This window comes from Protomyctophum bolini, assembly GCF_963924005.1.
Source record: "Protomyctophum bolini genome assembly, chromosome: 15".
Classification (NCBI taxonomy): Eukaryota; Metazoa; Chordata; class Actinopteri; order Myctophiformes; family Myctophidae; genus Protomyctophum; species Protomyctophum bolini.
This window is the reverse complement of record NC_137876.1, coordinates 17,318,563-17,332,012: the sequence shown is the minus strand read 5'-3', so window position 1 is coordinate 17,332,012 and position 13,450 is coordinate 17,318,563. Positions and strand designations below refer to the sequence as shown.

General features: G+C 40.2%; 2 protein-coding genes across 6 annotated transcripts; one reads left to right on the top strand and one right to left on the bottom strand.

Annotated features, from left to right (window-relative positions):
• Nucleotides 1-2,744: 2,744 nt before the first annotated feature.
• Nucleotides 2,745-7,857, bottom strand: rsrp1 (arginine/serine-rich protein 1). 5 transcript variants are annotated; one of them, XM_080783773.1, is made up of 6 exons: nt 7,633-7,857; nt 6,354-6,598; nt 5,774-6,078; nt 5,108-5,292; nt 3,512-3,589; nt 2,745-3,403 (listed from the first exon to the last, which is right to left on the bottom strand). In XM_080783773.1, exons 2-6 carry the CDS (start codon nt 6,587-6,589, stop codon nt 3,251-3,253), a joined length of 957 nt encoding a protein of 318 aa, XP_080639899.1. In that variant the 5' UTR covers nt 6,590-6,598; nt 7,633-7,857; the 3' UTR covers nt 2,745-3,250. The 5 variants fall into 5 exon arrangements, 4 of the variants coding, with proteins under 4 accessions (XP_080639899.1, XP_080639901.1, XP_080639900.1 ...); XR_013965392.1 differs by lacking the exon at nt 2,745-3,403 and adding an exon at nt 4,317-4,451 and having other exon boundaries at nt 3,559-4,022; XM_080783775.1 differs by lacking the exon at nt 2,745-3,403 and adding an exon at nt 4,372-4,451 and having other exon boundaries at nt 3,559-4,022.
• A 992-nt stretch (nt 7,858-8,849) lies between these two features.
• Nucleotides 8,850-13,089, top strand: mgst3b (microsomal glutathione S-transferase 3b). The gene is made up of 5 exons (XM_080783782.1): nt 8,850-9,079; nt 9,216-9,338; nt 10,964-11,036; nt 11,868-12,293; nt 12,510-13,089. Exons 1-4 carry the CDS (start codon nt 8,954-8,956, stop codon nt 11,966-11,968), a joined length of 423 nt encoding a protein of 140 aa, XP_080639908.1. The 5' UTR covers nt 8,850-8,953; the 3' UTR covers nt 11,969-12,293; nt 12,510-13,089.
• The last annotated feature ends 361 nt before the right edge of the window (nt 13,090-13,450 follow it).

Genomic DNA, 13,450 nt, shown 5'->3' with positions numbered 1-13,450 from the left:
ATACTTTCCCCCCCCCCCGTGACATGGCATTTAAGTATCACACACAAACAACTTGGGAATAGAATAATTTATTACTCTCATCGGAGGGATGCAAATCAATCGAGCACAATCAATCATCAGCATGTTATGTCGGAGGCCAAGAAGGTGTCACTGTCAAAGTGAAGCGCTGGTGAACAGTACCAGAAAGCAGCCTTGGATGGCACCTATCGGGTTATATCGGGTGACTCAGGAAAAAACATGTTCAAAAGAATCCTACTAGTCTCCTCTGTTGGCAGGCCCTTGGCTTTCGTCTGAGTTTGCTCTCGGAACAAAGGCAGTTTTCCGTGCACCTGCCGACCCGCTGGCTGCCTGAAAAGAGTTAGTGCGACGATGATGTATGGTGTGTTTGTTAACCAGCATGAAATATGATACAAGGAGTGGAGTAAATAGCTCGTTTAAAACCACAGAACACGAGGAACCTTGTTGCACCACTGTTTGTGGGGTTTGAGGTGTTGTGATGATGACATAAGCATGTGGGACAGGCCCAGGGTCCATTTGGTTCCATGTGTAAACTCTCGGTTAAATCAAACAGTGGGTTGTATTGTGTGATAGAATTAGCGGTGGGAAACTTCTAGTACCCCTCATGAGTATTAACGAGTTGTTTTGTATTATTTACAAATCATTTTTACTTTGTAGGCAGGGCAGGAATTTCAGGGAGGCCACAAAGGCCAAAATGACATTCCCCAGCCGACTGTATCACTTTCTCCTATCTTTCTTGTCAATATGTAGACACCAGTGTCTTGTTGAGATTCTGAATTCTTGACTTCCCCCGAGAGTACCCATCTGTAAAGCAATGCAGTGACTTTCATTGGTGCAGGGCTGAGCATGGATGAGATTGTAAATAACATACCGGTAATTCATTCTTTCAATGGACTAAAATCTTTATTTGATGACCCCCTTCCTGCCCTGTCATTTGGCCTTTGCACACTCAAAAATGGAAATTCCAGGCCTAGTTGTAGGATAATTATTCTGACAGTCCCTTAATTTGGTCTCAACACTATTAGCCTCAGTTGTGTGTGTGAAAGTGTATGTACATAGATAATGTTACAGTAGGTGTGTGGGTGCATATTTATGTTGTGTAGTCCATTGGTTCCCAACCTTTTTATACTGAACTACCACCTCAGGAAATATATCTGGCTCTCCAAGTACCACCATAATACCAAATAATAATAAAATGCAGGAGCGTATATCTTCCCTTTTTGTTCCGTTCCTAAGCCAATAATGCTGCTTCGGCTTAACGGCTAAGTGTGCGTGCTGTCATATGCTCATTTCAGCACGGCTGGATAGCCTATTAACCCGATTTCAAACATTGCAGCTTGGTCAGAAGAACTACCTGAAGTAATTTAAATATTTCATTCCACTTTTGTTTGTTTTTTTCTCCTTTTTTGGGCGTCTCCTCGGTGTACCACCAGTGGTACTATAGTACCAGTGGTTGGGAGCCTCTGGTGTAGCCTGGGGACACAAACATTGATTATGGTTCTTGGGGCGGCCACAGGGCCGTTGTGTTGCATATAGGCTGCCTTCAGAGTAGTAGCCCACTAGGATGGTTGATTTGATTGGCTGAGCAAAGTACATATTGAAGCTAAAAGTGAGGGCAGAAAAGTGAAGACAGAAAATGAGATGTCATAAGAGCACCCCTCACTTCACACGGGCAATAGCATAATGCTATTCTAATTTATTACTATTCTTGCATTAAATAGCTGCAGTATGTTAATTGTGCACAATTGTTGATTCTGTGTAATTCTATGACTAATCATTTAATTGTATCTCTCACTGCCTGCAATAGCTATGTATTGTAAGCGTGACTGTGCTAAAACCTTCAAACTTTGATACAATGATGCCATCATGTGGACATTGTGGAGAAGGCAGCTTATTGTCACCACGGTATGATCCACTGACTAGTTTTGTTTACAGGCATGAAGTGTATTGGCTTATCTTTAATAATTTTAGATCCTCATTCAGTATCCCTATTACATTTGCTATTAGTGTCCCATGAACATAATGGCTGATATCAATAGTGTAGTCTACTGATTTATGGCAAGTACATTTAACCTGTGAAAGTTCAGGTATATATATTGACAGGTCACTGGTAAGATGGTTTCTCTCATCTAGTTGCCAAATATAGCTCAACAATAGATTTATTTCATACTATCAGGGTTCCCACACAAATTTCCAAAACCTCCAGAATATTAACTTAATGTTGATCATGCGTCTTACTCATAAATGTGCAATGACCACAGACAGGCAGTGTATCAAAAATAAATCATAGAATGCTATAATTCTATTCCAAATGTTTTGCCACACCTATCCTAGGGCATAGGATCACGCTGCAGCACGTTGTGAGCTTGTAGAAGTTATTTGTCACTGGTACATATTTTGCTGCAATCACACTAGATAACGACAAAATAATTATATTTAAGTTTTGGAATGAGTTTTGTTTTTTTTATAACATTGCGAAAAACATGACCCCTTGATACATTCCAAACCTTTCCCAGGACTGGGTTTTTTTCCCCCTAGGAATTTCATAGAAATCCTGATTTGAAATATTAATTAAAAATGATTGAACTGCATTGCAGTACAACACATGCATTATTGTAATAAATACAATGTTGGTATTTAGGACATACATTGCATCATGCCAACACAATTCTCCTGAGTATTATTCTGAGTTTGTTCAGCAGGTTACAAATAGGACAGAAACAAGCTTCATATAAATAGCTTTATTAAAATCTCAGGCACAAGACGATGATACACGAGGGAGAAAAAAAAAAAAAATCCCACCTGAGTAAAACGTTCAAGTCATCTTCTCACCTAAGTCTCTTTTACGTCTGAAAATAAACACCTACCCTGAAATCGAGACAATCCTCCTGACTCTGGTATATATATACAGTATATACACAAGCTATGTTACAATATTTAGGGTCCATACTCCATATGATCATAGCAGTGGTTCGGGAGGTAGAGTGGTCGCCTGGGCATTCGATGCCCGGCTCCTCCTGGTTTCATGTTGAACTCTCTGAAAAAACCCCTTCACAGAAACCCTAACTTAACTGAACCTGGAACTGCTGGTTTTGGTCCCGGGGGGGGCAGTTTGGGCCCCGATGAGCAGCGTGCCGGCTGTGTGAATCTGTGAATGTAGTAACGCACATTGTGAAGCGCTTTGGATAAAGGCGCCGTTGAACTGCAGAACATGCATTACCATCTTGCTACACTATCTTGACGTAGTGAGTGTGTGCGACAGGGAGATTTTGCCTGTCGCTCTGACTTGGACCCAGTGGCCGTAAGGCTTCCTGCTGCCGACGATATCCATTCGGGACGTTACCTTAGGGCAGTTTGGAGCTACGGTCGGCTTAGCCAAAGAGTTCTGAGGAAACAAGAGAATCACATATGAGAAGAGAATCAAGCATTTAAGACAAATGTGGCCGTTAGCCCAACATTCTGAACGTTGTCTTTCCACAGCACTAGTACTCACATTAACGCTGAAAGAGATGATCCTCCGTTTTGGGAACATTGTTGGGCTGGCATCGTCCTCGTCAGACTCGTCAGTGCTCTGTTTAAGAAAAAAAAGACAGCGACCAAAACCAGTTAGAGGGGAGCAGAAAACTAAAGACGGATTGAGCTTTAGCAGTTTGTGAAGCGTGGTTAGACTAATATGTATGTCTATGTCAATCCATTGTTCTCTACAAGTGTTAGCTTCCACAAACTGCAGCTCTCATGCATACAACACCATTATATGATGGCAGCCAAAGTTTAAGCTCACACATAACATGAGAGGGATACAACTTTGGAACAACCAAAAGTATTAAAATAAAAAAATATTATCTCTTCTCTGGTGATGTTGATGCTGGTTTTCAGCAGCACACGCCTTGTGTACCAACTTATCTGGGCATACGGACGGAGAGAGGGACTTCTTCATCTGTTTTAGCTCTCAGTCACTATAATGCAGTCCACACGCCCTGCGATCCTTCAGCGAGTGGAAGATTCTGCTAAATAACAACGATCCATTTTCAACGGCAAGCACACATTTTCCCATTTGTCAAATGTATCAATTATGCCTTGCCTATGCATGTCAACTTGTCAAAAGACTATGTGAAGTGTGTACCAATGTAATACAGAATATATGAATTGGTCAAGAGACTGGTGTGTTACCAATGTGATACAGAATATAATATGAATTGCAAACATGTGGCCTACATCTATATGACAAATAAGCATTGATAACAAGAAATGTGTGAAATGCTGGTACATGTTCTAGTGTTTGAAAAGCAATCTTCTACCTTGTGAATACTAAGAGGGCATTGTGAACAGTGACAACATTCATCAATAATTGACCTTTCACGTAAACAATGGCTTCACCCATGTCACATGACTGGCACTCTTTATTCTCCTAATCCCAGGTGCCGATGAGCGATCTAAGAAGACAAGATGTAGATACAAAACAGAGCATGTGTGTTCCCTCACGGGTCCAAAGGGTTCACTCATCACAAGCAAATGCATACAGAGAACGCAAGACCTTATCAGCAGACAGTTACAGACAGCGGGGGTGTGTGTGGTGGCCTAGATTGTGTTGGCTTCAGTTTCTGGTTCAACAATAGTCCCAACAGCCGGGAGCCACTTCGGTTGAAGGACCGAAATGTACTTCGTTACATTCTTTAAAAAAAGTGCTACGGAGTGTTATGGTTGTGTAAAACAAACCAATTACAAACCTGCTTTTTTAATTAGAAAAACTAACTTATACTAAAATATATAGAAGACCCAGTCAAAGTAAGAATTTTAGGCCCATTTTTCTTTTATGGAAATCCATCATTAAAATGCATTTTGTTGCTGAAATCACTTCAATATAATTTGATGGTGTTGATGGTGTACTGCAAGTAAGCTCCCCCAAAACTAAAAAGTACTTCTTGAAATCACTTCACTTTAATATTCCCCCAAAACAAAAATGTACTTACTTCCAGTCCTTAAAAAAAAAAAAAAAAAAAAAAAAACAAGGCATTATATATGATTAGAAGAAGAGCTGGTGTGTCTGTGTGGTGCGGTGTTAATATTCTGGGACTCTAATGACACCCACCTGTGAGCGAGTCCTTTTATGGACAGGTTCTGGTCTCACCCGTTCCACACGTTCAGGTTCTGGCGTGGACGAACAAGAGTCCCGGTCCTCCAGGATGGGCCTGACGCTCTCTGGGAGCTCCAACGTCTCCACCCTGAGGATCTTTACGGCGTTGGCCGCCGCACTTCTGAGGAGTTCTCTCTTTGCTGAAGAAGAAGGCATAAAAAATATATATAAAAAGGCAATCAGCCACCACATTCCTCCTATGGTTTTTTTAATCCATTGAGAACTGATCTGTGTCACAGAATAGCTTTTAAATTTAACCTCTTTTAACCATTATTAGTTGTTGCAAAAATAGCAAGCTCATAGCAACTTTTAGCTCAGCTTTTGAAAATGTGGCACAAATCCTTGAATATATATTTTCACAGAAAACTTTTTTTAACTAAAATAATTTGCTTCTGGGAGGTCCCTGGAACTAAATATTTTCAGATGGGGCGGGTCCGCAGCAAAATACAGATAATTGTCAGATAACTGGGGGTCTTTTACATTTGAGCACCACTGAGTCTTAGGTCTCAACGGGTTAATGCTTTCAATCCCGATAATAAAACCTGTAAGCAGCCGAGTCGACAGACTTCAGCGGTCAGTCATTGACACGGTGGATTAATGATTAATCCCATCACTTCTTACCATCTACACTCAAGCTGACAGAGCGGCCTGAAGACCTGGAGCTGGAGCGGTTGCTTCTGGAAGGAGACAGGGATGTCTTGACGACGCTGTGGTGGCGGTGGTGGTGGTGTCTCTTCTGGCTGTCGGAGTGCCGGCGCGCAGACCGGTCAGTCGAGGGGCTGTAGGAGCGAGAGCGGGCCCTGTAGTGGCGTGGCGGGGAGCGCCGGCGGTGTCCTCCTCCGTGACGCCGGCTGTGCCTGCTGCTGTAGTGGTCGTCGCAGCGGCATCGGTCGGCCGGCCTGTGGCAGCGCGGGTGAGAGCGGGACCTGCACATTTGGATTTTTTTTGTTGTTTGTTTTAGTCGTAGTCTCTTGAATACTTTATATTTAGTAGACTAAAACTAACATACCAGTACTAAAACATTCCTGGGTGACAAAATCTACAGTTGATTTAGTCAACTAAAATGTATTTCGGTGGGCTGTGAGCTTGTAGATCTGCCATTTTCAGCATGCAACAATGTGCAAAATGGTCTCTTGTCCACTAGTCTCTGTCTAACATTTTTTTATCTAGTTTTTAATTCGTTGACGGAATTTACACTGACCTGGGGCGGTCTGCACGGGAGCTGCTGTTGCTGCTGGCCGAGGAAGATGAAGACGAAGAGGACCTGTGGCGCCTCCTGTGGTGGGCGGCCCGGCGAGCGGAGCGAGCTTTAACCCCCCCGGAGCCGGACGAGCGCGAGCTGGACCTGGTGTCCTCCTGGAGGCTGGAGCGAGAGTCCTGGTCAAAGATCACCTCGATGCCATCGGTCAGACGAGCACGGGCCATGGCGGTCGTCATCTTGGTCGACTAAAGGTGGGGGGGAGAAGTGGGAAGAAAAAAACAATAAAAATCACGTTACGGCGTAGAGTTGAGTTAAATGCAACGAGAGCCAGGAGATATTACCACAGTGAAAGCCTAAATTATGGTCATCTCTACAATATCGATCCGAGGCAGTTGCTCAAAATGTAGTGAGGTTTCATTTAGTTGTGCTTTTCTATAGGGCCAGTGCATAGGGAGTAGTTTCACTCAGAACGAGTTATTCTGGTTGACATTTTCCTGCATAACAGTAGGCTATAGTAGTAGGCTGCCGAGGCTATTTTTCCAGCCTCACTGTGGAGACATACACCATTGTAGATATAAAATAATTACATAAACACTATGGTTTGGGTGTCAGATGACAAAATAACATAACCTTGATCCACAACAGTAATGGGTCCCCTGCTTCCCAAACAGTGGGTTGGCCGGGACCCCCGACCAATTTAGTTACAAACCACAATTCAAACATTTTGGGGGGGTGGGGGGGAATGAATCAATTTAATTAGAGGGAAGAAATACGTTTAAGTAGTGAAAATAGCTGATCAATAGCAGAGCCTTGTATTAAAGTACAAGCTCACAGCTAAATATAAAAGCCAGCATGGCATCGTTTGACCGTTTTGACTTGTGCTTTCGTCTGAATAGATGTACCCATTCGGCATACTGTGAATTTGTGAAATAAAAACGTCAATCAAGCATGAGATAACGGCCTGGCCTTACATACGGCATGCTGCCCCCACTCTGGGCGGTGGCAACAGTGTGTAACTACAGCCTGCTGACTGGTCAGACTGGAGTGGAAATTTCCAGAACGAGGTCCGTCTGAGGCTGAACGAGGAAGTAGGCCTCAGTTAAAAAACACGTTCGACGAGTAGAAAACTATCATAAACACTGCATTATTTACCAAAATCACCACTTAATACGATACATACAAATTACACGGATATAGATTAACCTAAATTATTAAACAACCGACTGTTTTCCTATAACTGCGTTACTTTGCAAATAATTATGTAATAACGTTTACTCACCAGTGTAACCAACGGTTGATTCAGATGGATAGTAAAAGAGATATATTCGAATTCTTCTGAAAGAGCGATGTATAATCAGAACGAGTACAATCGAAAGACAAATCAACAAAAATCGAGCGGTTAAGTTATAGTTGTTTAGGTTTACAGCGAAATGTTCTTCAAAATGCGGCTGTGCTATTGTTGTCCGTTGTTCTCCGTTGTGTGGTCGTCGTGGAAATGATGATGATGAAGTCACCGAGGCGGACGTCGCTTGTTCGTCACGGTGGAAAATTCCACTGGCTTTAAAAACAACCCCGCTATTCGCGAGGTTCACACTGGCGTGACATTTGCGCATGCCACTTGTTGCTGGGAGGTGATAGCGTCGTGTTTGTTAGGTGTAACAATTGTGTAATTACTGTTATTAGTCTAGACTTTGTAGTTGTTGTGTGGTAATATAGTTAATAGTTTATATGTGACAATTGGCAGGAAAATACATGTCATTTAACAGATAACGTCGCATCATTATACAGCCTTATTCTGATTCAAATCCCTATGTTATATTTCGTAGTTTTTGTATTCTATTCTATGGACATTAATTAAATTATTGTGATAAGAAAGATACATGGATAGAGTTACGTTGTTTTTTGTTACCGTTATCACTTCGGTGAAGTTCGGTCTGTGTCGTTTTTTGTTATAAGATTAGAGAGTTCTGCTTTTTCACTATTATTTGTATATATATCTTTTTTAATACAATTTTTATTGGAAATTTTGTACCATGAAAAATTACATCAGATTATGAAAAAATGCCAATAGGCCTATAAAACAAAAAATGACCAGATTGAGTTCAACTAAAAAATACAATATACGTTATATATGATACCCAAAAAACCAGCTACACTATTATTTTGAGATTGGATTGTTCAATTAATTTATTGATTGAGTACATACTTTATTGCCAGTTTGCAAATAGTAGGCTACAGATCGAGCTACGATTTTACAATGACTGTCTGTTAAAAATAACACAAAACTCCCGAGGTCTTATTGTTTCCATTGTCCTGTGAGAGTGAGACATTTAAAGACATATAGCCTATAATAATAATTGTAATCAACGTATGACGTCGTCATTCAGTTCGTCATAATGACGAACTGAAGTAGATGATATGTAGTGGTATTGCCCTTTAAAAACTGTCGTGAGCCTTGTCGCGAGATCGTATGTAATCGCTGTCCCCTGCCCTGTTTACTACAATAGCCAATAGCACCAAATAGTTTGCTGCTGCACTTGAGGAAGCTTCTGAAATTCACATTTCTTCTCTGTTTGCACCTTCCTCCACGTCGAATTGCGATGGATCTTCTAGCTGATTTGCCTTCCAGCTACGGATATGTCATATTAACGTATCTATACAGTTGGGTCATGTTGGCATATCTTGGAATTAAGGTCGGGGGTGCCAGAAAGAAGTACAATGTCCAGGTAAGCCATCAGTTTTCCTATTCAGCTTGACTAAAGTTTGCTCGTGTTGCTGATTTGCAGTCGGATTGTAATGTTCAATTCAGAATACAGGAACAGCTTATATTAATTGCTTTGTATGTGTCCGTTATCTTTGTAGTATCCTACTATGTACAGTGACAAGGATCAGGTGTTCAACTGCATCCAGAGAGCACACCAGAACACCCTGGAGGTCTACCCACAGTGGCTAGTCTTCCAAACCATTGCAGCTCTTGCCTATCCGGTATGTATATGGATCTTAATCTTAAGTGTTCATTTTAATTCTGAAAAGAGTGTACAATTTTAGATTTTTTGCTGTGTAGGCTACCTCTTGGTTTCTATATAGTCATTTCAAATCATCAAGTTTGTTGTTTTCATACATGTTAAAGAATCTCTGCTGTCGGGCAGAAACCAGCAGAAACCAGTTCCAAAATAAAAAGAGAAAAACATGTTTTTAAATCAATACTGACTCATCAAAGTTGGTATTGGTGACTGACTTTAGACATCGTCAGAATCTTTATTGTAAGGATATTATCATCACTTTACAAAGTTTACATACATTCAGCTCAAGCAGAGTTAAAACCTAAGTTGCATTTAGGTTGTTTGAAGGTTTAGTCATATATTGAGTTAGGGTTTAGTCAGAAGTGCTTTTTTCATTTGTTCAATATTTGTAAAACCCACACACGGACTTAAAGGGCGTTCAATAGCATTGATTTATAATAAACATAAAATAGTAATTAGTTCAATAAATTGAAAGAGACAGTTGGTTTCTTCCCGACACTGACGATATCTTAAAGAATGTGAGAGACGAGGGAGCGGACGGTAAGCCATGATCTTTGGCATAAATACTGAACAGATAACAGATAGTAAGGCCAAGGGTCAAGCTCAGAAAGCACTAGTTGTCACAGTGACATGGCAGCTTTTCAGCCAATTTAAGAATTTAACTGATTAGATCACAGTAAATGGTAACCTCGTTCCAGGTTTTATCTTCATCTCAGTCATGAGGACATAAACCTATGAGAACTATTCTTACAGGAAGTACAGGGCTGCTATGTGGTACAGGGCAGATTTCAAGAGAAAAACAAGCAACCAGGTCTATGAAAACAAGCCAAAAAAAGAAAGAAGAGTTGCTTTTACTGTTAGTTACAGAGAGTCAGTCAACCACTCCAACGTAAGTCAAACAAGCTATTCGTCACCGGTCGCAAAACAAAAACAACCTGGCCAATTGATGTGGCTGAAATCTCGGCATGCATTGGCTGCAGCGCTTTTGATGCAGATGTGGGAACAATGATGCCCTATACTTCATCATTTGTCTCTGTCAAACTTGTCTGTGTCTTTCATCTTTATTTTATGACATAAATCATCTTGCCAATAAAGTATTCTATTCTGTTCTACTTTGATCTGCATGTCTTTTGTATGAAGAGCGTTATATAAATCAATTGTTTTATTATTACGACAGGACTCTAGCTCTCTAATGCTGCGTTCACACTGGCAGATGGAAAAGATACTAAGCTTTGTATCATTGTAGCTGAAGTTGAAACCAGCTACAAAGACTCAACTTTTTGTAGCTGTTGCAGCTACAAATCATGCCGGCTGTATATTTGTTTCTTCATGTCACTAGCTTCGGACGGATTTTCAAAATAAAATAATAAATCATGTCACTAGCTTTCATTGAAAATGAATGGTAGCCTGTGTCTTTGTCGCTATCAAGTGACTGTGAACGCAGTAGTGTGAAGAGCATTTATTGTACACACTGCCAGTAGGCCACAGAAGTACTTCCACAAATGTGTTCCCATATAGGCTATATATTTGTTTATACTTTTTGAAATATTTAACTTGAATTAATTATTAATGTTTTGACCGTCTCAGTTAACAGCAGCTGTACTGGGGGCCATCTGGGTGACCAGCAGGTTCTCATATGCCTGGGGCTACTATACAGGAGGTAACTTCATTACTCAAACATCAGCACTTTTATTTGTGATGTAATAATGCTTTATCACCTTATTTCATGGAATATATAATATAATATCACTTTAATCACTAAAATTCAGGGTGTTACAACAGCAAACGGTAACACAGTGAAACAAACAATACATTGTATAACGAAAAATACATCGCATGGATGTACCTGGGACGTATCCTCAGTGATGTATCCCGACTTGTCCCAGTAGCTACCCTCGATCAGTCCATCAGGGAATGAGCAAGGCCACACAATCCGTTGCTCCGGAAGTTCCGGAACTACTATGCCGGGACTGGGAGAACCATATTCTGGCGCGTGGAAGGACTATAGGCTCTGTATTTAATGTACATACTTGTAAATTCAGCAATAAACCATACAAGAGTTATAGCAATAAGTTATGCTCACTTACACACACACACACACACACACACACACACACACACTGGTTTGCTTGCTTGCCTGCAAATGGACCACTACCAGGGGGTTAAACAGTCCATGATTTGAGGGATCATTTGTCTCAGATTTATTCAAACAAAAGTGATGAGTATGTCCACATGCAACAAACTGTGCTATTATTCTATCAACCGTCTCTCCGGTTGATATTTATTTCTCTCCAGTTGATATTTATTTCTCACATTTTATGTTTTAGAAAACAAATTATCGAACAAGAAAAGTATCTCAAAGTAAGATTATTACCGGTAATAATAATAAAAGAATGTGCGTGAATACAGCATGGCTGTGTATCAAACGGCTTGATTATTATTGGAAGATAATCTTATTATTCAGTTTTTTGTTTTGTTTTTTCCTTCCCAGATCCAGCCAAGAGGATGAACGGTGTCTACGGATACATTGGATACTTAGGAGTCATCGGCGTCTCCATACGCGTGGCCCTGCAGTTGCTTGGAGTCTTTTAACCACTTAAGACCCGAGGCCCATTCCACATAATCGTCTCTGTTGGGTAGAAAACTGTTACTTTTCAGGATTCAAATTCAACAGCAGAAAAAGTGCCGCATTTCGAGCTTGTGGATCTGTTTCTTTTGATTATTTTGTGTGACGCTGTACTATGAGCAAGTACTACAAGTAGGGTATTCATTTACAAAAAAGAAAGAAGTTAGAAGAGATTTCTTCCCAACGGCAACGTTCTAAATGCTACGTTTTTTCTGAAAAAAACATAGCTAAAATGACACGAATGCTTTCCCTGTTTTAATGGGTTAACCACTCAAAGTTTACACCCTATTAGTTGGCCGGGTCCTGGCTTTGGTCTGATCCCTTTTACCCCTCTAAACACCAAATCTCTTCACAGAAAATAAACATTCTACATGTAGTTTTATCTTTTATTATTGCTGAATATTCCCTCCCAGGAATAGGCAAGCTATAAGGTTCATGTGAAATCTGATTTTGCTTCAAAATTGAGATTTTTTTGGGTGGTATTTGAGACAAAATTGAGATTTTTAGATAGTATTTGTGACATGCTCTTACATGTATGTGCAAGTGAAATGTTGAGGTAGACTCCATCAGGGCGTGCTAATAATATCCAAGTGAAGGTATAATGCTATGGTAATAACATTGAGGAATTTGATCTGTTTTGGCAGATATGACAAAACATTGAACCACTGGAGATGTACAAATGCTGTAAATGCTTTATATATATAATGCTTTTATATCATACAAAATCAAATGTGAAGCAGAATGTATTTAGTGAGCTGCTACTCTTGCTTTGTTGATGACCACTAACTTTGATGTGTCTTTCTGTTTTTACAATGTCCATTTCAGTTATTAAACAACACATGAATTGCAATAAACAAGGCATTGAGCGAGCATTTACTTATACAATCAATTGAATGTATGTTCACATTGTATAATCTTTCTTTGTAACAGAGCTCCTTTGAGTGATTGTAAGCATTCCAGCAGCAGCATCAAGTAGGCTACCATGTGACTCACACATGAGCTCTGGCAAATCTGTTAGATAAGCCTATACCAAATGGCTTGTTCAATATGTACAAAATACAATAAAATAAATCTTGACTGATATCTTAACGATATTTTTAAGTACAACCAATACCTGATTATAAATGGTCATAACCTTGGAATTATGTTTATGCATGTTTGTAAAACTAAATAAGGGAATGTAAAACAAAAATAAAGAGTGGCTAACTTGTTATAGTCACTTTTGTCACTCAATTATTGAACTACCGGTATATTGAACTTCAATGTATATCCATCTATTTTGCTTTCATTGTTCAACCACAAAAGCTGTTACGCCGGAATTCGTGACTCGTCGATTTATTTGACGCCATATGATGCAGTTTTGCTATATTCACGCTAGTTCCCTCTGAAAAGATTGTTTTGGTCTACTTTGTTTACAATGCCCAGCCTTCGCATAGATCTGGAATTTA